Source organism: Zonotrichia albicollis, chromosome 2 (assembly GCF_047830755.1).
Source record: "Zonotrichia albicollis isolate bZonAlb1 chromosome 2, bZonAlb1.hap1, whole genome shotgun sequence".
In the NCBI taxonomy this organism is placed as follows: Eukaryota; Metazoa; Chordata; class Aves; order Passeriformes; family Passerellidae; genus Zonotrichia; species Zonotrichia albicollis.
The window spans coordinates 67,036,517-67,061,150 of NC_133820.1; the positions used below are offsets into that span (position 1 = coordinate 67,036,517).

Consider the following 24,634-nt stretch of genomic DNA (forward strand, 5'->3'; position numbering starts at 1 on the left):
CCTCATACTCAGCACTTGCGTGGCTTTATACCTCAAATCCTGTGTCCAGTTCTGGGCCCCTCACTACAAGAAGGACATTGAGTTGCTGGAGCATGTCCAGAGAAGGGCAGTGGAGCTGGTAAAGACTCTGGAACACAACTCAGGAGCAGCTGAGGGAGATGGAGTGTTTAGCCTATACAAAAGGAGGCTCAGAGGGGATTGTATCACTCTCTACAACTGCCTGAAGGGAGAAGTTAACAGAGAACAAGGGCAAGCATGGACAGTGATGCTCTCATAAGAGCAGTGCCACATCACTGATTTTGGTCCAGATTTACACCACTAGAGCCAATAATGTAACAAGTAAAATGTACAGAGGCAATGATCCTCCACAGAAAACACTGCTGCACTGCTGCAGCTTCTTCTAGCTCTTCCTCACAACTAACCTCCTTCCTAAGTTGTACAGTTGAAATTTCCCATTAAAATCTTTTGGAGCAGAATTAGTGAGTTGATTTTTGACTTGCAGTGCAGTGTTATGCAGCATGAAGTCCTGGGCATAGTCCAGCACATTTAGTGATGGATCTTGTTTGTGACAAGGCGGGTTTATTTGGTGTATTATTTGCAAATGCAATGCACAATGTGGAGACACACTGCTACCAATTACCAAACACTGCTCATCTATCCTAAGGGAAGTGATCTGGAATATCACAAGTTTTACAACAAGTTGTTAATATATAAGTAAAAGACCTTATTTGATCCTGTGGGATCAAACAGGGCTAAGCCCAGAGACTGCTGTGTGCAGCATATGCTTTCCTAAGGAAATTAGTGAAACTGCCCAGGAATGTCCGCTTTATGATTACAAGACCAAGTGCTAAAAGCATACGCCTCTTCTTCCACGGCTGTTAAGCTTGGTGGGTGATTTTTTTGGCGTCCATCTCCTTGTGAGACTGTGTTTTGTAAAATCTCGTTTATGAGAAAACCATTTTAAAATGGTGAAGGCTGTCTGGGAATTTTACCCATTACACCTCCCAACAAGTGCTCCTTCATTCTCCGTACTTTGTGGTGCCTGCTGGCTCTGTTACCAAAACTCCAGGTATCCCACAAGAAGACAGTTATGAAACACCACATGCCCTAACAAATGTCCATCCTTTTGCGACTGTCCCGAGAGAAGGAAGTTCCCTTCCTTAGGCGAGAATGCCCGAAGAAGCGCGGGCTGCAGCCTCAGAAGCTGGTGGTGTAGTCGTGCCTTGTGCTGGTCTCTGTGTAGCCCCCAGCATCCTTTGTTCCCGTGAGAGCCCTTTGTGCAGCTCGCTGTGGCAGCAGCAGCCTGCAGGCTGCCGCCCTGTACTTCTTGGAAACGAGGTTGTAGAGGACAGGGTTGATGGATGCGCTCAGGTAGAAAAGCTGCAGGGCGAATATATTAAAGTACTGGGAGAACAGCATCGTCCTCATGTCCCGGGTGTTGATAAATATGATCCTGCCAATGTGGAAAGGCAACCAGCAAATTACAAAGGCCAGAACCACCACAGCTATAAGACAAAACAACACATGCGGCAGTTAAGGAGTGAGTTAACTTTTCAACCATCCAGTAAACTAAACTTCACGTGGCTGATTCTGCAGGTTCTTCTAACTGATAGAAATGATATACAGAAATAATGGCATTAAATTGTTGGAAAAACCATGAAAATGGGAATAGCATCAAGTCTGACTGTTAGTCTTTGAAGTAAAAGGTAAAATTTTAAGCTAAAATGTGAGATGAAGTTTGCTGAGAAAAATGTGAACAACAGTGGAGTAACATCTGTATAAAAATATCAGGCACTACAGAAATCGCCCCTGGTTATGTCTGTAATGCCACATATGAGACAGGAAAACAAAAGTCAGAATGAGGAGTTTTTGTGGAAGCTCCACAACAGCTCCAATTGCTGCAGAGCTGTTGTTTAACTTGCCTGCATCACCGAAAAAGACCCGGGCTGCACCTCAGTCACCCAAGCTCCCACAGCATTTGCTCTATTGTGACGGGATAGTATCTAACATAAAGACTTCAAAGTGTAGTTGAGCTATTGATTTTTTTCCACTAAAGCTTTTTCATGCATCCCCAGAGCATTACTTCTGGAGACAGCTATTTGCCTGGATGGATCTCTAGCCTGAGTCACTTCAGCTGTTCGCCTGGTCCTGTGCTGCATTTTAGGACAATGAGAACAAATACAAACCCTCTTGCGATGGCAGCACAGCAGGAGCAGATGAGGAACAATTACATAAGTGTATTGTTGTATCCTTACTTTTAATTATTTTTGTTTATAAATGCATGTAACTAAAACAATCATTTGCAGAGCATCCTCCGCGTTTCTCACAGCTTAAATAAAAGGGATGCAGCCAAAGAAAGTTTTGTTCTGAAAAACACCACACATGTAGCGGTGCAGGATCTTTGAGATAAGGGGGCACTGGTCTCATTCAGTGCGTTCTGAGATCATGGATATGGGTGTTTCTGTTGGAAAACCTTGTGCCTACTTCAGTGTAAGTACCTTTTGGTGAAATTCTCTCAGGTTTATTAGTTTCTTTCCTTTGTGCTATGCTATTTCCATCCAGCTGATTACACTCAGTAAAAGAAGTCTCCCATGTGACATGTAAAAACTACACTAAAGGTAGGCAATAATAATAATTGAGGCATTTTGTTTTATGTTCCATAGTCTATAGCTGGATTTCTTTTTTCTTTCCCTTCAGATTGGTCACTACTTACAAACATTGAACCCCCAAAGCAGACTAAGAACTCTAACTTTCCAGAGTCTGATGCTGGGTTACTGAATGTATGACTAGGAAAGTGAACTAAAATTTATCAGCATCCTACACCTGTAGGAAGTGCTTTGGTATTATGGGATTTGTCTCCAAATAGCTCGTAGGGGCTAAGTTACTGTTTTTCAGCTTCCTTGCACACTCAGTGGATTTATTCCTTGGAGAGCTACAAATGACCACTAAGAACTTAGTTTTCAGAAGCAGAAATTTTCTATGCAGAGGTGTTGCTGCCAACTGGAAGAGACTGATGATGTTACCACAGTTTTTCTGAAATTGCAGGATGGTAGCCTGTACTTGATTCTGCCTGGTAAAACTCAGGAATCGAGTATTTCTATGGAAGGCAGTCCTGCTGATGGATGTGCAACGCCACGCGGGTGAAGCCTCAGTCGGGAGGGAGTGAAATCCCTGCCGCGGCATTCCCGGGAGCGTGGCTGGGATGTCCCCCTGTGCTATTCCCTGTCCTGAACGGGAGCTTCAGCCCTGCCATGGCCCCCCAGCCCCGGTCCTTGCCCCAGCCACAGCCCGGGGGGATGGCAGCGGGACTCACCCAAGATCCTGACAGTCTGGCGGTGCCCCTTCTCCCGGAGCAGCGAGCTGGGGCCCCGCAGGCGGGTGTTGCTCCGCCACAGCTCGCGGCCAATGCAGCCGTAGAGGACGCTGAGGCAGGTGACGGGCAGCACGAAGTAGCAGGTGGTGACCCAGAACATGGTGGCCAGCAGGCCGGACTGCAGCGCCTGCGGGGTGGGCTTGCACTCGCGGCTGAAGTCAGTGTGGTTGTCGGGCTGCTCCACGCCGACCAGGAAGAAGAAGGGGCTTGCGGAGAGCAAGGCGAAGGCCCAAAGGACGCCGATGGTGGCTTTCACCCGGCGCTTGGTGACGACCACCTTGGCCTTGAGGGGGAAGCAGATAGCGAGGTAGCGCTCCACGGTGAGGGCAGTGATGTGCAGGATGGTGCAGTAGGTACAGCCCTCGCTCAGGTAGTGCGAGAGGCGGCACAGCAGCTGCCCGAAGATCCAGGGTCGGGAGCGCCACAGGCGGTAGAGGTCGAAGGGCAGCCCCATGAGGATGAGCAGGTCCGAGACGGCCATGCTGCCCAGGTAGAGGTTGGTGGTGGTCTTCATGTCGCGGTAGCTGCGGATGACCAGCACCGTGAGGACGTTGCCCGCCACGCCGACCACGAAGAGCCCCAGGCAGATGGCCGTGATGGGAACGAGCACCCACATGGGCAGCGCCAGGCACAGCCGCTCGTCGCAGGGCGGCCACGGCCACGGCCACTCGGGCTCGCCCTCGCTGCCGTTCCCGCCGCCGCCGCCGCGCCGCATCCCGCCGGGGCCCCGCCGTGCCCGGGGCAGCGCCGCTCCTTCCTCGGGCCCGCCCCGCCCCGCCCGCGGCTGCCCCGCCCGCGCAGGTACCGCGTCCCCGGCCCGCCCCGCGGAACCGGCGCTCAGCCAGCCAGGGAGGGGAGGAGGGACGGGAGAGGGGCGGCCGCGGTGCGCGCACAGGACTGACCACCAGCAGCGAAAAAGAAGGTACTTTTATTGTCCACAGACTCTTAGAGATACTTTGCTACATCGTTTTATGTATTTTCTATCAGACTATACAGGTTCGTCTTCATGGAGCCCGACGTTGTACAACCGTAAAGTGATATGTTTGGTAGTGTATCTATAGCGTTTTAAAAACTTTAGAGTTTCTCTTTTTCTTTTATTTATTTATTTATTTTTGGAATGTACAGTATATGAGGTAAAATTAAGATTACATTAAAAACTGTCTTCAATGCAGTAATATGCACTGAGGCTCAAATGGCAAATACACTATTAAATGACTATCAAAAATAGGAGCTCATTTGAATTTTACTATGAAAAACGTAAGTCACTGCAGGCTGCCTGCAGTAACAAATCTTACCGTTTTAGACATTCAACCATAAGAAATCTCTGGGCTGTGACACGCAACCTCATTTGCACTGCCAAACATGGCACTTTTAAGAAGGTTCTAGAAAACATCAGTTATCGCGGTATCCTGCGGGAAGGTATCAGCCTATACGTACAAATGACAAATTAGAAATAAAATGTAAACATACAGTACATTTTAAAGACAGATCGTTCTTGCCACGTGGAGGCCAAGTTCTTTGCCATTTCTTCTTTTTTTTCTTTAAAAAAAACGAAACTCAGCAACATTATTCTACAGCACAGATCATTGGACGTATAAACAATTACAATACATGCCCGTTCTAATATAAGAGAAATTCTTCAGAGATCTTCAAAGCACAAGACAGAGGTTCCTTTTTTTATTATTATTAAGACTGACAGAAGTGTTTAATACTATTAAAAATGCTAAACGGAACACAACTAGAAGTCATTAATGATCCACTATCTTGTAACTCAAATAAATTAAAAGTAGCTAATTACAAAGTGTATAACAAATAACATAAGTGTGATGAGACAAGGATTTTTTTTAAAGATAGTTTCACTACAAGCTTTGTGTCACTGGCAATCATTGACATCTAGCAAGATGTTCAATGGGATACTTGTTAAAATTCAGTCTGGTCATTCAAGAACTCACAAATGCAAGCTCACAAAACATTGATGAGTTATGCAATTGCAAAGTGCTCTAATGCAACATTAACTACATGCAACCAACAATTTGGTACAGTATCCAAAGAGACATTACATTAAACATTAGGATCTCAAGAAAAAAGCAGCTTTAAGTTTTCTGGTGCAAATTACTACACTTCGTCTTCTGATTTGGTGCCCCAAAGAAAGAGAGAAGAAAAGAAAAAAAGGAAGGGGAAAAAAGAGAAAGAAAGATAGAAACAAAACAAACAAAAAAAGGCAGTGCTTATTTCTGGTGGATATGGCAAGTGAATGTTGGGGAAACAGCAAAAATTCAATAATGAATTTTATCTCAAAATTCTGTTGACTAGCCAAAATCAGAGGGCACAGACATCTGTATAAACTGCATCCAATCAAAGGTCAACTTTGGAAATGTGTTTTCCAATTTAAATAACAAATCTAAGAAGTTCTCTCACACTCTCCCTTCTATATTCAGAAGAAGTAAAAGAGGCATTTTTTTAAGTAAACACCAAATCCTGGGGGTAAGATAAACCACTTGTGCCATCTCCTTGTAGTCTTTCGAAAACATCTACTTGCAGTGAAGAACTCCACATTTATCAGATAAGAAGCTTCCTTCATGCATACTCTTCCATCCAGTTTATTATTTGCTGCCTGAGAAAAGCCCCTTCTGTTTTTCAGCATAAATCCTGCTTCCCAAATAATTAAGACAAATGAGGAGGTAGAAATACAGCGCTAAATTGCTTTCACAGCATCAGATTAATATTGTGTACAGCACAAGTTTGTTAGTGTAAGTTTTAAATGCGATCTACACATTCTTCCCTGTTATGTTAGCAACCCTTAGAAGTGTGGGCCAGGAAATCACCTTTACACTTGTGTTTACTGGTCAAACCCTTTTCCTTAAACACTGCGTGCCTGCTCCATATCGAGTTTGTACTGCATGAAGGCATATAAAGAAAAGATTATATTTCTGTGGCTTGCATTTTAATAACATGTGTCAGCCTATACCTACGAGTAAGCATATTAAAGTGGCTGAGAAAGTTTGCATCAGTCCCAATGCCGGTGCAAAATGCCTGGTTTTGTAAAAGCAAGAGAACAGAATTACTTTTAGATTATGAGAAAGTAAAATGTAATGGGCAGCATTATAAAATAGATCTCTTTTCTTCACTTTATGACGAAGTACTGAATGATAACAGCAATCAGAATGGAAAAGATAGCAAAAAGTGCAAGGATGACAGCAGCACACACTTGGTCGCTCTGTGACCATTGTGTCCTTGTGGTTTGCACAGTGTCCTTGTTGGTGCTTGCTGGAGGCTCAGTCCTCTGAGAGATGAATAGCACTGGGGCGCTGTAGGGGCCCACCAGGTCCTGGTGAGCCGTGGCCTCTTGGCACTGGCGAATGGCACACGCGCGGAATCGGTATTCACAGTTCAGCTGCAGGCCTGTGTATCGGAACGACCAGTCTGGGCCCTTGTAAATCTGAAAATAAGGGGGGAAAAGGGACACTTCAATTAAAAAAGTACTGTATACACACGTGTATCTTAGTATGGTTTTGTTTATGAAGGTGAAGGTAACTAAAAGGGATGACAACTCACCAGTGTTTTCACCCATGCAAAGAAAAATGGACAAAAAGCTCAAACACACAATTTAAATACCAGATAAAGTCTCCAGTTATTTTGGTGAAACACAAGAACTATGCTTGCTTGTGTGGAGTGATGAGTACACATCAAATAAAGTCTGTCACAAGCCCCAGCCTTCAGGTGTTTTAGTGACCACTCACAATGTGATGCAATATACAATATTGTATCATGGGATTTTAGGCAGTTAACTCCATGTCAAGCCAATTCATTACGTCTAATCCAACCCAATGTACTTTGTTGTAGTTATCTGTATTTAAAATATTATGATTTATCCCAATAAACACTGGATCAGGAAAGCCACAGAGTCCTCTTTGTGATTTTTAATTTCATCATATTTCCAAGACAGAGATAACTTGTGAGGGTGCTTTTCAGAAGTGTCTCAGTTAGCAAGTTAACATGAGTTCACAATGCTTCTGCATGGAATCCCTATTTTAGTGAAATCTAAACTCCAGTTTCTCAAATTAATTAAATTTGCAGCTATGTAAAGGTTCTGTGAAAGCCAACAAAACCTCACAGGGGTGCAGTTATAGCTACTTCAATAGTTAGGGAGGATGCGTGAGCAGCACAGTGCAATTTGATTTCTCTCTTTAAACCCCTTCACCCTCCCACCTCCAAATATCTGAATTTGCTTTATTTAACTGGAAGCACGATACAGAAATATCACATCATCAGGAGCTTTCCCTACAGTTACCATACTGTTAGACAGTATCCTGAAAATGCACACTAGAAATGTAAAGAAACAGGAAATCCCTTCTGATTCTGCTGTTTGAAGAGCTCTTGCTGTGCCTGAGGCACAGAGTTCTCTGACAAGCTGAGCTTTACTGAAATCTACAACCTAGAGCCTTTTCTCTCTGAGGCAGGGCAGGCCATCAGAAGTGCAGCTTCCTCAAAATTCTGCTCATGTGGCTCATGCATTTGGGAGTGAGCAAACAGGCCACTGACACACACCCTACTCCAGCTCCAGCTATGCCAGCCAGCAGGGGTTACCATCCTCAGCTGCTTGTCCCCAGTGCCTTGCCAGAAGTTGCCTTCCCCTCCAGTGTGTTTCCTGGGCTATTTATACGGTTGCTTCCTAACCCCTTTAAGATCTTTGACTGATGTATACAGCTCAAATAGCACATTATTAACTTATTTTGTCTGTAGCATGGAGGGAGCAGTGACAGGAGCAATTTGGATGACAGATCAGGAAGAAGGAGGAGAGGACAGTGAAGTTTTGGCAGTGAAATAGCAGGGAACAGCTTAGAGCAGACTTCCAGGCAGCTTATTTCTTGTCTGTGTCAAATAAAATTGCCACCATCATGTCTAAGTGTCTTAAAGGCTATTTTCATACTGTTTACTTCTTGATTGTTCCAATTTTAGTTTCTGCAAATTAGTCTTTTCATTTTATTCTAATTTATTATGATAGACTGCTCTGCAGAGGCAAAAACAATCACACACCTCAGCCTACTCTGTTACTGCCATATTCAAAGAGCCAACTTCATTATCTTGCCCAGGCCATTTGGCAACACACACTGATAATCAAAGTGTGATTTGACTTGGTGTCTAAGGGCAACACTGACCTCACCTCAGGTACCTAATGTTGCATTTACTATGTGGAAGTTACAAAAAAGACTATCCACATGGCAAGACATCTGGGTTTATGGTTCATCTTTTACTGAAAAATTTCACAAATGGCCATAATAAACACAGTGTTGCACTAAAAGTTATGAAAATATTAAGGCCTGTAATCTGCCAAAACACAGGTGAAATTATTATTTTATTTATCATTATATTATATTTAATTATTAATTAAATTAAATATAATAATAAATAAAATGAAATAAATTAAAATAAAGAAATAATAATTTAATTTAATTAATACTTATTTAATTATTATTTAATATTGAACTATAATAAAATGATAACATACTACAATTAACTGTTTCTGTCCTGGAAGGAAAGTTCCTTAGCTTAATATGAAACAGTTTTCAAGCCTAATTTCATGTCAAATATCAGGCAGTTTAAACTGTGAAGCAAAAAAAACTCAAACTGGGAAGCAAAATTAACACTGAATGCAGGATAATTTGTACCTTGGCATTTCAAACTGCTCCTTTACTCTTAGTGTAAAGAGAACCCTTCACCCCTTTTCTCCTTAGTGTCAATTCTGTACCATTAGGTAAAAGATTTCTTTTTGTCAGTTGTTCCATCAGTGGATGGCTTCCTCACCACTTGATGTGTCAAGCTGTACTTAGTGAACATCAGTGTAACCCAGAGAGGCTGTAATTTAGTGCAGAATCTCTTTCTGAAATGAGGGAGATGAGTTTAGGAGATAATACCTTATATTATTTAGTAATAAAAAAGTAGACACTGTGACTAAAACCATGCTGGAACACAGTAAACTTTACTAAATCTGATCTCAACTAGTTTTACTAAACTAGTTATCACAAAGAATAATCCAAGAAAACCACAATAACTTAAACACATCATACCTGTTTGAATTCTGAGTCTTTTCCCACCATGACCTGAAGACAGTAGATGACTGGATCACCCTTCATGGGCTGCAGAACCTCCCATGTGATTTCACAAGTGTGATCATTTATTCTCTCTATCCTTGGTGCTGAAGGAAGGAAGGAAGCATGAAAATGACAGCTAGCTCTGCTTTCCCCATCACATGTCATATTCCAATATCTTTGAAATTATATATTCTACCTCCTATCTTATCTCAGAGAAACAAAAGATTCAGATTCAAATTTATTCTTCCTCCAGTGTTTTCTGGAGCAGCAACTAATAATTCATATAGGCCTCTCTTCCTAGTTTAGGTAACACCCAAGAGAAAGCAAATAATGTACTAACTGTAAGTACAAAAATGTACTAATTGTAAGTCTGCATCATATACCAGAAAAACCCCAACAATACTTAAAATTATTCTAAACATGCTAGAAAGCATTTTCACCTTAACTTGTCACTCTCCTGGTTAGCAGGAAAACTCCTTAGGTCAAAGAATGCATAAACCCCAAGTTTTCCATTTTTGGAGTGAATATTTTAGGCAACTACATGAAAGAAGCCTTCTCTCACTATCCCCACCTGCACTTGAAAAGGGCTTAATATTCTCAATATCCCAAATATAACATAATACCAAAATCAACCTGCTATCCTCCCACCCCTCAAATGAAAAAAGAAGCACTCTTACCTTTCAAGGCAGCTGGAACAGATTTGGGAGTAGTGAAAATATATTCTTGAGAAAGGGGACCTTCACCAGCTTCATTACATGCCTGAATACAAAATTTGTATGATGTTGACTCACTGAGTCTTTGAACTTTGTATGTATGACATGGTCCTCTGTATAAGGATACAAACCTGAAAATGGAATGAGCAGCTGATTTTGAACACAGACAAGGACTTCTGAAGCAGTATTGTCTTGAAATGTGTTCCCATAATTTCCCAGAATCTAATGAAAAGCCCAGAAACACTTATTTCACAGTTAAACAGTGTTCTGGCTGCTATAAAACAGTAAGCTCATTTTCCAGGGGCAAGTTTTTATTTCTCATGTCTTTGAAATAAAAATCTCTTGCAAAAAGAACACTACAAATTCTCTCTTACCAAAAATGTTCTTAAGCATTTTAAGAAACTATTTTGCATTTGAAACAATAAGAAAAGACAGCAGTTGTGTCTCTCAATGAACTGCATTTTTTGTCTGCTTGGCCATCTATTCCTCCAACATCTTTAGCTTTTCAAAATTAGTTAACTAGATTGTAGCTATTTGCCCCTTTTCAACTCTCCCTTACGACACCTAAAAATGTGCCATGGATCCAGTTGCTTTTGTACATCACTGTTGGAGATGGTCTCATGCAGACCTGCACAGGAGGGCAGAGTCACCCTTGTAGTGCACACCCAATCTGTTTCTGGGAGTTTTGTACACTGGCCTTCATGTGACAATTCTTGCACAAACTGATCATGGCCACTCTTGTTTGATTTTCAGTCTTGGTGTCCCCAGGACACAGCACAAATTTCTCTCTTCCTGCAGGGGTTGTCATCTACTTTTGGCTTTTTCTTGTCTTTTAGATTAAAACAGATGGTACCTGCACATGATCTAGTCTTTAGGAATGAAAATTAATTTCCTTCCACTTAAATAGTCTAATTTATTTTCCTCCTTACAGCACAGCAATTTCACATAGTGGATCTCTTTTATCTTTTTTTTTTTTCAAGCTAAAGCTGCTCATCATACATGAAACACTTTGTAGCAGGACTGCTTATTTTACCATTTGGGCAAGGGTTCTTTCTGTACCAGCTCAGCTGACATTCTATTTAACATGAGACAAGGAATCCCTCAAAATAAATGGTATTAATTTCCACTAAAATAACTGCATATAAGGCAACAGGGAGTAAAACATTTATCCCTTCTGATATTAAGTATATAAAATTTACAACACTGATTGGACTTGTTACTTTGACAAAATAATTAACCAAAAGTGAGGGAGAAAACTTGCTGGTACAAAATGCAGCATTAAACTCTTCATGTTGAACTGTAAGTAAAAAGCAAGGAAGTTTTTTGTCTTGCACTTCTCAGCACAGACCCTAGAGCCCTTCTTGCCTTGCCAGAAGAGATGATCTCCTACATCTGCTGTAAATTCACCAAAGCATAAAGGAATTTTGCCCTTTGCTGCCATCTCCCAAGCATCAGACCACAGCAACACAGGGCAGATTAAAGCAATGCCAAAACCAACCTTCCATTTTTATCCTCCATTTGAAGGTGGTACTGGATGGAGTCAGTTAATGCTTTTGCAGTTCCCTCTCCCCACTTCAGCTTGAGAGTCTGAGAACTGTATGCAGCACATTCCAGGCGAGGTGGATCTGGGGGGAGAGGCTTTGTTTTCAGTTTTATGGTGTGGCTGAAAGGACCTGCTCCAAGACTATTTAGGGCTTGAATTCGTACCCTAGCATTTGGAAAAAGAGAGAATAAATTAACTTGAAATTAGATTCTAAAAATAACTGTCATTAAGTAGAGAAGAATGGTACTATCTACAATAAAGACTTTTATCAATATTATGCTTTGATAGACTGTCAAGAATATGCAGGTATATCTCTTTCTGTACATTTTGAGGAGCTGGCTTGATTAGAAATAAGAATACTCAAAGTAAATTCACATTAGTGAAAAGATGTAAAAGCTCTGTGAGTTACTTCAAGAGTGGTCCGCCTTTCTGACTGTGCAGGCCTCAAAGCAAAACTTTGATAGCCACACTGCAGTGATGAGGGAAGGTCAAAAAGCCCACCCCAAAGAGGGACACCATATCTGTGACTGCTTTAGCAGGTGAGATCAAGGATGACTATTAGACATTTTTATGGACTTTTTTGAACAGATCCTATTAGTGTGATAATAAAGCAATGGTATCCAGCCACCTCTCTTGCTGTATCCACCAGCAACACATCTCTGGGCACTTGCAAACACAAGTCCCCTTGGGTCTGCCTGCAAAGTGAGAGGGGGAAACCAGAAGTCACCAAAGGACACAAAGTTGAGGAAGCTGTAGAACTTGATATCAGGGATAAGGTAGGGTTTTGTTTTTTAGTTCTTTGATACTCCAAGGAAGACAATGTACATTAGATTTGTAAGTAAGAATTAAAAGACTTAGCTAAGAAATTTATTTCTGAAATGGAAAAAGCAGAAAACAGAGGCTCTTTACATATTTCACAGGTAGCCACAGGGAGCAAAGTGTGTCTAATTTAATTTTGCAGACTTAACATTTGCTTGTCCAAAATAGTATCTAGGTAACTGGAAAAAAGTAATCACACTAATTAAATTTTGAAACAGTCAACCATACAACTGCAAAATGTGGAAACACAAATGTGTATGTGGGCTAAAGAATAAATATTTCTCCTTCACTGCAGTAATTTTTAACATTATGCTAATTTATTACAGCCCAGAACTAAGGTTAATACATGCAATTTTTCATTTGCACAAGGAGTTGACAATGTATTCTATTAAAAAAAACTTATGTGGGCAGAAGTATCGACCTATATCTGCAATGGGAATGACTCTTTTTTTCAGTCTACTGACACACAGAGCAACAGCTCTTCAGATTGCCAGCATTATTGTTAAATAATTATAAGGCACAAAGAAACACTGTATTCTCACATAAAAACATAAAACAGTAATTAAGGATTCAGAAAACTGCACAGCCATATGATATCCTAATTATACTGAAATCAGAGTGTGTTAAAAGTCTGACTTCAGTGGGACTGCCATTCTCCTTTTACACTGAGGAAATGTATTTGTAACAGAGATGTAGTGCCTTCAGGAAAAGCTACTGATTTTTGCATTTATATTTTTCAGTAACCCTTGGACTGAACATAAGGGATGATTTCAGCAATCATCCCTTGATGATTCTTCAAAAGAGATGCATAGCTGGCTGATTTTTCAAACTGATACTGGTCATGCTGACTTCCACTTTTTCTGAGATAAGGCACTGCAAGCTGCCATGAGTTGTCACTAGATCAGACTGGGCATAGTCCTGCCTTGGATGGATTTTACCTTTTCAAACAAAGAAGCAACCAGTCCAAAATCAGTTATGAATCTGAATCTGTGATGTGAATTCAGTTAAATTGACACATTACCAGACAGATACAATACTGCAATAAACTAACACAAATTATTTTTTGGAAGAAAATAAAAATAGCACGTCTATTTATGATGATCATCATTACAAAACTTCTTTTTGCTCCATGGCTGTGCACTAATGTGTCTCTGAGAGTAATAATGAAGACAATAAAAAAAACCAAGGAAACAAAGCATGTGCTCTTGTGGAAGAAACAGTAGGCTGTCAAGTAGCTGTGCATCACATACCTGTAGGTAGTATCTGGCTGTAAGCCATCTAGAAAATAGGTCAGATCCTTCCCAACAGTTATTGGCTGCTTATCTCCAAAGTCTATGCTGTAGCCAAGGATTTCAGATCCATGGTCACAAGGTTCTTCCCAGCTTATAGCAAGGCATGTGGAAGGAGAATAGTGTGGACTTTCAACTTCATCTTCACTTAGTCCACGAAGACAGGTCACAACTGCAGGTACAGAGGCTGGAGTCATACATGCCACTACTTCACTGAAAGGGCCTGCACCTGCAACATTCACTGCCTGCAAATCCAAAGCAGACCATGTTTATACGGCAGAGTCAATTCCTGTTTCCTGATTTCATTAACAACAGTTTTACATCTTTACCTGAACCCTGCAATAGTATATAGTGGCAGGCAAAAGCCCTTTCACTTCACAGCTGAGCCCAGGCCCACAGTAGGAGATTTGCATGCATCCTTCCACGCCGCCCCACTCCAGTCGATACTCCGTGACATCAGCTCCATTACTCACTGGCACCTTTAAAATGGACAGCAACCATTAGAAGCTAAATATACTGACATAAGAGAAAAAATCAACAAAACTCACCACATCTATATTTTGTTTTTGTTCTAGAGGAGTCTTACACTCTCATTTCTTTGCTGATTGTTAATTTAGTACAATACAAAAACAGGCAGAATCTGATACAAACTTCAGGAAGTTCAACTAAGACAATTGCAAACACAAAGTCCTGGACTGCTACAAAAAAGTACAGGCTGAGGAGCAACCTATAACAAAAAAAACACCTCTGTGTCCTGGAGAGAAAGTTGAATAAGAATCAGCACTGTATGTCTGATGAAGGTTAACTACCTACTGGTTGTTTTAGCAAATGAGCAGCAAGAAGGGTAAAAGGAATAATGATTCCCCCCTACTCAGCACTTGGGAGGTTGCATCTCCAGTACCATGTCCTGTCTTGGGATCCCCAAAAGGAGATGGACATTGACAATTACTGCATGACTCTGTAAAACAGACATCTAACATCACTCAAATTAACTCTACCTGAATGTTTTATGGTATTTTTTAAAAAAAGCTTTGCCTTGTAGATATGTAAGGAGGGCTCCTCTGACATTCCTCCAGTAGGAAGCATGAACACTCCTTTCCAGGTAAAGCAGTTTAATTTTTTTTCTGTACAGTTCTGTAACTCAGATACTTCACCCCATCTCTAAGCTACTAAAAAGCTGTGTTTAAAGAGTATTCCCAGACAGAATCTTTCTTTTTACAAGCTTAATTTTTATCTATTGCATTTTTTAAAATCAGATATCTAAATACTATGGGTTTATAGGAAGTCTGTGAGGCTTTTGCTACATTATTACTGATGTAATTATATAAAATTAAATCAGATTATAAAACCAAGAAGCGCACAATTAACTATTGTATTATGTAGATACATTGTCTCTGAGGAACTATAACTATGTTAAAGAAAAATTTTAAGAGAGACTGCATCACTCAGAAGTGCAGAGCAGCAGCTGTGGCAGAAGTTTTAAACAAAAGAACACAGTAACATCCAGTACCTGCAGCCTGCCCAACTTACTGCTGCCTTATAATGGCATGATGAATGACTAAAGTTTTACCTACTGGATAATCAGGTAAGTTTGCTTACAAATAAAGTGATTAAAACACAGTATTATGCTTTTCAAGCTGAACTCAAAAATGCAGAAGACCATTATGTTAAGACAGGTGTTAGCATGGCACTCTTACCTCCCATGACACCTGAGCACAGGCAGCAGATCTGCACGCCACTTGAGGGGGCTTGCACTGATCTGGGGGTCCAGGTGCTGTAGTTATTTCACATTTTTCTGAGTAAGGTCCAAACTGTTAAAAAGGGAGTTGATACAACTACATTGTAAAAATGAAATTACTACTTTAAAAAAAAACAGTTTACCACAGTAGGGACATGTAACTGCAACCTGAAACATTGTATTATTTCTTTATAAAATAAATTTCTGTGGACTGTGGATTCAGGATTTATTTCAGTATCTGACTATTGTCCAGAACAGCTGTAAATTTTTCTTCACTCCAGCAAATGCAATGTGAATAAATTTGACACTTCAAAGGTCTCTTGGGAAAACCAGGGAAGTATTCTATCCAAAGCCTTGTTCTGAAGTTACATGATGGCTGCACTGGAACATAAACCAATTGGTACTGCCTATTTATACCTATGTAAAAGAAATAAAGGATTCAAAAACTGCTGAACAATGAGCCGTTCTTTGCAGGGTGGAGGGAAGATAAAAGTTAGAATAGTGCTTTAAAGGCTTAAGCTGCAGACCTCTCCACAAAGTGTCAATGCACCCTGACAGTTTTCAATTGAGTGTACATTATTGAACAAATCAGGACATTGGGTACATAACTAAAAAGCTTGTTCTACAGCAACAATTGATTTAAACACATTTAATACTCCAGAAAGGGAAAATAGTCTTGTATCTGATAGAACATGTACTCAGAAGTTAAACTAAATATAAAAATGGAGAGTCAGGAAACACTAATTATTATGTTCTGAACATCAACAGCTGTAAAAATAAAGGTCAATCAATTTAAAAAGCTGCATACAAAAATAATTTGCTACCTTACTTCACCTGAGAATAGTGAAGTTGTAACAGTGCTTTAATAAAGTACTTAGCATTTCCTAATGATTTCCTAATATTATTTTTCAGATAAAAGACATAATTAGCTATTTTCCCTTCATCTAAAAATCCCCTTCATTATAAACTGATGTTTAACTGTCTGCTCCCACACAACAATAAGCTACGTGACCCAAATGACTCCACATTTGGAAATCCTAATTTTAAAATTACTGTTAAATGCTTCATTTGAAATAAAAAATCCTCAACAGTGATTGCAGTCTCAGTAATGAAGACTGCCTCCTTACCCCAGCCTTGTTAGCTGCTCTCAGTCTGAAGCTGTACATCCTCCCTGGAAGAAGGCTGCCCACTGTGCATTCAACATCAGAACCCTGGTAAACCTCTCTGTGTTCATCATTTTCTGCCTGAAACATTTCCAGACCATAACAGGTAATGGGTGAACCACCATCTACCTGAGGCGGTCCTAGAAATAAGAAAGACAGAAAAGTTCATTTAATTTTAACATGTAATACATTTGGATCCCTCACAATCTCTAACACTTGCAATAAAATTACCCCAACGCAGCTGAATTTCTCTTGCTCTTGGTCTGCCCTGTAGCCTTGGAGGCTGGCAGGGACCAGGAACCACTGCTGGTGTCTGCACCAGTAAGGAATCAGTTACCTAAAAAAGAAAGATAGATCAATGAAGTTATCCAGGCCAAACCAAGAACTATCAGCTATGCCATAAGTAAAGGCAAACACCTCAGTCAGAAACAAGATCATCCCCTTTTTCAATGACATCTTCAAATATGTGAAGATATTGAAGTGATCTAGTATGTATTTCTCATAATATAAGCCATGCTAAAATAATCACACAATATGCAAAATTTGCTTTTGTATTTGGGTCCACATGCAAGGAGTAGAATTAAAAACAATGGCTAATCATCAGTACAACCTAGTACAGATGCTTGAAATATGACTTTTTCAATGTAAATTCAATCTATTTTGCATCAGACTGCAGTCTAATGAGTTCTAAACCCTTACTCTAAGGATTATGTACTTTCCATGGAAAAACCTCTCAGAAAGCAAAGTGGGCAGAAGTGTCAACCAGAAGAAATTAAAAAAAAAAGATATTTCAACTTTTTCATTGCTTAGCAATATCTAATGAGCAACAAGTTTCCACCTCTGATTTGAAGTTTGGGCAAAAATTACCTAAGAACATAACACATGCAGCAGATGGCACTGACTGTTCTGGCTGCAGACAGAAGTGAGCAGAGACAATGAGGGGTTATTCACTTCAGCTTGATACAGAACAAATAGGAAGTTGGAAAGCCTTCAGGTTACAGAAGAAATGAATCTCAGAATCTCATTTCACAACTGGTTTCTATGTGTGTTCAAGAAAGAGTGGACTGGATGATCTGTTGCTTTTCAGCTCCTTTGAATATATTGTTGCACTGAACAACTGCAGCTACTTAAAAGTTTTGCATATGTTAATGAGAAGCTGCAGAAGAGTTAATTACATCTTCATAGATCTTCTGTTGATTTCTGACACCTTCAGAAAGTATAAGAACTTTCAGGAAATTATTTTCTCTTTGGTACTTAAGGTTAATTCTAAATCCATGGGGTTGGGCTGTAGGAAGTACAGAACAAAAGGCAGAACAAAAATCTCCAAAGACTTGTGGACTGATGACTGGGAAAGCATTGCAAGCCAAGCCAGCATTGAAGGAGTCCAGATTTATTCTTAAGGCAAGGTGGCTGTAGACAAGGTTATCCTTGCAGGAGACTTCTGTGTGGAGGAAGAGCACATACATTTCATGTCACAAGGCAGGGCTGGGTAGAAATCACACACACCAAGAATGGAAGGCTTTAAGATTTTTGTGAGAGCAGCTTGACAGGAAAGCCCTGCTGGAAGTCTGCAGAGAGCCAGGGCTGGCTTTGTTACACATGTTGCTGAGAAGGCAGAGCAAATACAGCAAGACATTTTGGCACTGGCAGTTGAACTACACCACAGAATGACAGTGCACATGTGTGTGTGTGCAATGTGTGTGTATAAAGGAGAATAGTATGGCACAGCAAATTGTGTGGGAATACTGAAAAGCAGGGCAATCTAAACATTTTAACTGTGCTTGAGAGAGCAAGGGAAGCATAACCCTGTAAAGCTTGAGTGAAGACTTCTTCCCCTGCCTGCTGGGGTAACTTGGCTACTCAGACAAATAGGAAATATACTAAATTCATAGAATCACAGAATCTTCTGAGTTGGAAGGGATCTACAAGGATCATTAAAGTCCAGCTCTTGGCCCAAGAATCACACTATGTGAGAAACCATTGTCCACTTGCTTCATAAACTCTGCTATGCTTGGTGCTGTGACGAATTCCATGGGGAGCCTTTTCAAGTACCCTTCTTAAACTGCTATACTGGGAGAGGCCTTAATAAATAACATTGTATAAATGTATCACGTAGGAAAAGTATCTGTTTCTGTAAATAAGACTATCATGTCAAACAAAATATATCAGGAAAGAATACTCAAATATTTTTCTTTAACAAATGAGCAGAAACTCGAACCACTGCGCAGCAATACTGGAACTTCTCTGATGTTCTAATTATGGCTATTTTGTTAGGCACTTCTGCACAACATTTGCTTAAATATCTACTGGACCAGATTTTCTTACAGAGAGAATTTTATTTAATAAAAATATTAGCTGATATTACCGTGCTTTGTCCTCCTTCCCCAACACAATATACACGTAAGCGGTAGGAAGAGCCCGGATTCAGCCGGTCACACACATGTTCCCTCGCGGCTCCGCTGTATATTGTATCCCACTTGTTCCCTGAAAGGTTAGGAATAAGTGTGCAGTGAGCCAAAGTGGAATTTGCCACACTTCAGTACCAGCCACAGCAGGTATCCAAATTTCACTAAAATAACTGTGTGCCTGATGTTTATGAAAAAAAAATAGAAATTGAGACTGGTTTGAATTTCCTGGAAGATTCTATAATAATACACGTAGATCTGCTGAAGTGAAATAGCTTCCTTATTTGGGATTTACCTTAACTAGAAAAGAACTTACTTGGTCAGCAAGCACATTCAACATCATTACCAAATAAACAGGAAAGATACAAAAGTAAAATTTTTCATGGAAAACAAGCTTCAAATTACATTATCATTTTGCAGGCTGTAACTACAGTTTGCAACTGGTGAAGTTTGCTCCTGTGTTCCTGAATGGCCCAGAACAATGTGAAATTCTGATTCCATTATTTGCTACTCTTAAATCAGAAACTCTTGAGCACTCTGTCTTTAAGATATTAAGCAGGGAATCTGGGGACTTTTAATGAAATCTCCAACAACTCGATACACCACAGAATTTAGAAGGCTGGGAATGAAACGTAATGCACAGCTCACTAAATCTGCATGAAAGGCTTGGGCGCATCATTCCAAAGCGGTTTAATGTGGATATGTGACAGAGAGGGGAAAGCAATAGACAAACAGCCTGAGGGGGCTCCCATCATATCTGGGGACAGTCCTCTGTCTTAATCTGACACAGCACTGAAGAAGTTTAAACTCTCATTTTTGATGCAACTGTGTTTCTGAACTCAATAAGGCTACTTAACTAGATTTTTAAATAATTTAGTAAGATAGGTTTATGTCCAATTTAGAAATTCTGTCAGTTTCCTTTCTGTATGAAAGAACAGAAAAGCAAATAGCAGAAAGTTACCCCAGATGCGTCATTGTTCTCTTTTAATAGTGATAAATGGAGTACAAGCTTTTCTTTCATCAGCCATGCAGACAACAAAGTTACATGTCCCTGTCTTCTTGCCCTAAAATGTCTCAAGTGTGTAATTTCATTTCCAAAACTGAATAGACCTAATTAGTAAGTTAAACAAAAAGCATCTCTTGCATCACAGAATTTTGTGGCATCTCTCTTTTCTAAATCAGAGAAAAAGAACTTCTTATGTACAAGCATCAATGTGCCTCTATTTTCTTTTTGATGTCAGTCCCTGGCAATAACTTTCCCAGTCATAAAACACATTTTATTTCTTCCCACATGCACACAGAGACAGGAAAAAATCCCCACACAAGTGAATGCCAACGTATGATCCTAATACTTACCACTTGAGCCTTCAGACATTTCTACAACATATGTATGTATTGCTGCTCCCCCATTGTCTTTTGGTGGATCTATAAAAAACAGCAATATTCCAACTAAGTGAGGTAAGTTAAATGGCTTTATAGCTTTTGGGGAGGATTTCCCAATGGCAAAATCAACAGACAGCTGGAGATGGGTGCTTATTTAGACAGAGAGCATTAGTCCAGGGCAGAAGCAAATCATTCCAAGCCCTGTTGTGTGAAAGCCAGCTCTCAGCCCCTCTGAACACTCCACACAGGAGAAGGGACAAGGGAATCACCCCTGGGAGATGACACAACAAACATTTCAGTCTTAAGTGCCTGAGCATGGATTCAGGGTCACAGACTCTAATGTAATTTGGACCATTATCATATGGATTTGAACATAAAAATATTTTGAAATTTAAGGACAGAATTTCAAAAACCTAGCTATTTTGGAACAGAATAAAATAGTCAAGAGCTCTACACTTAAAACTTATCTCTTAACTTCTAATATATCGCTAGAAATTGAGTGCACTATCCCCCCTGGTACAGTATTCATGTACAAGATACAAATCTACAAAGCTTTCTTTGACATATTATCCTAATACCTGTTTCTCAAAGATGACTTAGAAAACAGCAAAATTAAAGTAATGTGAAACAACATTTTGAACAAATATAAAGACAGCATTATACTTCAACACAGAAGGGTACTCCTGCCTAAACATCACATTATGCTTGTGCTGGATGAAATTATGTTGGCTCTTAGGCAAGAGTTATGTATCATAAAATGCCAGCTGAATAAAATGAGACTTAGATGGCAGATAGCACTTTTTTGGCTGGAAGGAAATTATTCCAAATGGAAAATAAAATTGTCACGATAATTACCACATAGAAAGAGCATCACTGTTCCAAATAAAGACAATTAACAGCTTTATATATAAATTGATATTTTAGATTGTTTTTGATACACAAATCAGGTATTTTCAATAACTTAATACATTATGCATCGTACATAAAAGATCAAGTATCAAGTCCTGAGGTAGCAAAGCACTCTGGGAAGATAGAAGGCTGGACCTGCTGAGTACTATTTGTACTCTTCAAGTAAGTTTCTTATTACTGATGCTAAAAAATTAAAAGCATTATTAAATGGAAATAGGTGAGAAGTGACAATAAATGTAGTATTTTACTGTTTGATTTTCTGCTAAAGCACTGCATGGCACAGTACTGTTTAACCTTCTCCTATTTTACAGCATAAGGGTAAAAATTCCTGAGCTTAAGGAAAAGTTTCTCAACATCCTTAGCAAATAAAAATTTATCTCTCAAAACCATATAGCTTGAACATACAGATTGAACTTCAATCTTCTCTTTCAACAAGAATCCAGAATGACATGCAACTACTTTTTGTGCCAGGGAAACAGAACTTAGTACATCAATTAACCACACTTTTTGAAGAGTTGCAGTCCTCTGCAATAACAGTCCCTATCACAGTGAGTATATTATTTTTCCCATATAATTAGCTGTACCGCCACACTAAGTATTTTGAGACAGTATTTCTCAGTATAAATGGATCATATTGGCTCAGTTGACTGAAGTGTTACTAAAGTAAAACCTGACCTTCTGTATAAAACATATTTTATATATATAATATATATTAAAAATACAGAAGAAATACTCCAATTAGAGCCGGAAAACATTCTTACCCCAGATTATTTTAAAACTCTGTGCATGAATTTTTCCTTTCACTGTGGGTTTTGAAGGTACTCCAGGTTTATCTGGACAAGTAATGTATTCCACTGTCTCACTTGGACTGCTTTTCCCTTCTGAGTTATAAGCAATGACCTGCAAATATATATGAATTACTATAAACACATTGGATAGTGGTATGCTATTCACTGTTTATGGTAAGGACAAATTAATTTATATTGTATATATAGACAGACACATAACAATTAACACAAACTAAAGTTATTATACACATTCATTTTACATTTTCCTTAGTCCCATAGTTAAACAATCACTATACTGAAAATATAAATGCATGCAAATTGCCAGAAAAAAACAAATTGTTAAAAAAATTCCTCCCATGCTAATACAGCACCTTCTTTTACAAAAATACTGAGATAGAAGTAGTATTTATATGGGTAAGTTGCATTAACAACAGCAAAGGGATTTTATAAACTCTTCAGTTCCAAGGATCATTATGGCAAAGGTTGTCATGAAAGTCATGTGAAGGACAAGGAATTATATTTGTCAAGGGTAAATTGTGTTTAAACAACTTGAGTGCTTCCATGATGAAACAACTTGCTTAACAAATGGGGGAGAGCTGGGGACATCACCTAGCCTAATTTTAGTTTGATCTCCACAACATCTATGTAGACAAGCTTAAGACAGAACAGATGGACCACAAGATGGCTGTAGAAAACCTGAGAGAATGCCAGGCTCAAAGAGTGTTGGCTAATGCTTTGAAGAAAAATTAGCAGTGGCTCATGAGCGGATTTCATCAGCAGCCAATCCAATGTCAGATTCTATTCATTATCCTTAGAAGTGATCTGGATGACAGGAGTGAGTGATGCTCCCACATTTGCATATAGCACCAAACTAGGAGAAGACAAACATATGCTGGAGGGAAGAGCCACCATACAGACTTTGATGGGCTGAAATATTGCATGAACAAGAACTGGATAAGCTTTGGACAAAGATAGAGTCTTGCACCTGGGATGGAACAATCCCAGCACCAGTGCAGTCTGGGGTCTGACTCTACCCAGTTCTTTTTTCAGCTCTGCTAAGCAGGATATTGGCATTTGAGTAGGAGCAAGCCAAATTAATCAGCAAAGCATACTGGCAGTGGCAAAACCAAATTGTTTCATGGGCTGCATCAGTAAGAATTTACCCAGCAGAACAAAGGATTTAATTATGTCATTTTACTCAGCACTTTTAAAACCATCCTTGGAATACTGTGTCCAGTTTTGGTCCTCCCAGTTCAAGAGACACTGGGAAACTGGAAAGAGTTCAGAAGAGGGACAGCATGATGATCAGAGGATTAGAGAAGCTGACATTGGAAAAAAGCTTTGTTTTATTCTGCCTGAGTAAAATGAAGTTTTATTGGGAAGGATCTAATCACACCCTTCCAACATCTAAGAGACATTTATGGAAAAGATGAAGACATTGCCTTCCAAAGGATCTGTAATGACAGGACAAGAGCCAGCAGACACAAAGTGTGTTAGAGGAAATTCTAGCTGCATATAAGAAAAGAAATTAATTACCATTAGAACAGACAGCCCAAAGAAGTGGTTGAATCATCTTTGCTGGAGTAGTGAAATCTCAGCTCAACAGGGCTGGGACAGGGTTGAACTGCCTAAGATAAGGCCTGGCTTTCTACACAAATTTGACCTAGATGATCACTAAGAGTCCCTTCCAACCTAGACTCTTCTGTGACTCTAGGAAAACAAATTCTTGCTACTCTTTACTTTGTAGTTTAGTTTAGTAAAAAGCTAAACCACCTAGGAAAAAATAAAAAAGGGGAAAAGAAAGAGGTTTTTTCAGCTTTTATATCTGTTTTAAAAATGAGCAGAATCTAAATGATAGCAGTGATGCTAGCAGACTGAGAAGAGGAAATGCAAGCTAACATGTCTCTCAGACATTAAGTCTCCCAATACAGTTTACAGGATTAATAATCATCTGGTTGTCTTTGTGCCCTTACAAATCAAGTTAAACAGGCAGTTAGCATTTACGTATTATAATAACGTTTCCAATAGTTATAAAGCTTCTTTCAAAAGCCTTAAGGAATATTACTACTAATTAAGTCTTTCCCCTGTATAATAAAAATTAAAGACCTAATCAACACAACATTTGCTTCTCCTTTATGTTCCATGAATGCGTGAACAGACTTCTGTTTATTGTTTTGCTAATAAAAATAGGGTATAAACATTGGAGTTTATTTTAATGAGAAACTTAGGATGTTTAAGCAACTATACATTTACTAGTAATGAGTATAAATCATGTGTAGTATTACTTTCAAAGGAAGACTATGTTCATGTCCTGCAAAAGCTAGTTTCAAGAGAAGCAGCTACTCTTTAGTTCATGTGTAGCCATAATAGTGCTAGAAACATACTGTATATTTGAAATTATTTAAATACTAAGTTATGT

General features: G+C 39.6%; 2 protein-coding genes across 9 annotated transcripts in view; both read right to left on the reverse strand.

The window, feature by feature from the left end:
* Positions 1 to 1,051: 1,051 nt before the first annotated feature.
* On the reverse strand, positions 1,052 to 4,177 carry MLNR (motilin receptor). Of its 2 annotated transcripts, none has more exons than XM_005482600.4 (2): positions 3,314 to 4,175; positions 1,052 to 1,505 (listed from the first exon to the last, which is right to left on the reverse strand). In XM_005482600.4, exons 1-2 carry the CDS (start codon positions 4,086 to 4,088, stop codon positions 1,198 to 1,200), a joined length of 1,083 nt encoding a protein of 360 aa, XP_005482657.2. In that variant the 5' UTR covers positions 4,089 to 4,175; the 3' UTR covers positions 1,052 to 1,197. The 2 variants fall into 2 exon arrangements, with proteins under 2 accessions (XP_005482657.2, XP_074391525.1); XM_074535424.1 differs by having other exon boundaries at positions 1,279 to 1,453; positions 3,314 to 4,177.
* Positions 4,178 to 4,285: 108 nt separating this feature from the next.
* The window catches only part of FNDC3A (fibronectin type III domain containing 3A), a 111,605-nt gene continuing 91,256 nt past the window's right edge, over positions 4,286 to 24,634 (reverse strand). For all 7 annotated transcript variants that reach the window (XM_014263879.3, XM_005482384.4, XM_026790599.2 and 4 more), the window contains 12 exons: positions 22,189 to 22,327; positions 20,492 to 20,560; positions 19,096 to 19,214; positions 16,962 to 17,067; positions 16,695 to 16,870; positions 15,527 to 15,640; positions 14,159 to 14,308; positions 13,791 to 14,074; positions 11,677 to 11,886; positions 10,143 to 10,309; positions 9,442 to 9,569; positions 4,286 to 6,812 (listed from right to left, as the gene is read on the reverse strand). In XM_014263879.3, coding sequence (XP_014119354.1) covers positions 6,498 to 6,812; positions 9,442 to 9,569; positions 10,143 to 10,309; positions 11,677 to 11,886; positions 13,791 to 14,074; positions 14,159 to 14,308; positions 15,527 to 15,640; positions 16,695 to 16,870; positions 16,962 to 17,067; positions 19,096 to 19,214; positions 20,492 to 20,560; positions 22,189 to 22,327 — 1,977 coding nt within the window. In that variant the 3' untranslated portion in view covers positions 4,286 to 6,497. The remainder of the gene's footprint in view (positions 6,813 to 9,441; positions 9,570 to 10,142; positions 10,310 to 11,676; positions 11,887 to 13,790; positions 14,075 to 14,158; positions 14,309 to 15,526; positions 15,641 to 16,694; positions 16,871 to 16,961; positions 17,068 to 19,095; positions 19,215 to 20,491; positions 20,561 to 22,188; positions 22,328 to 24,634) is intronic.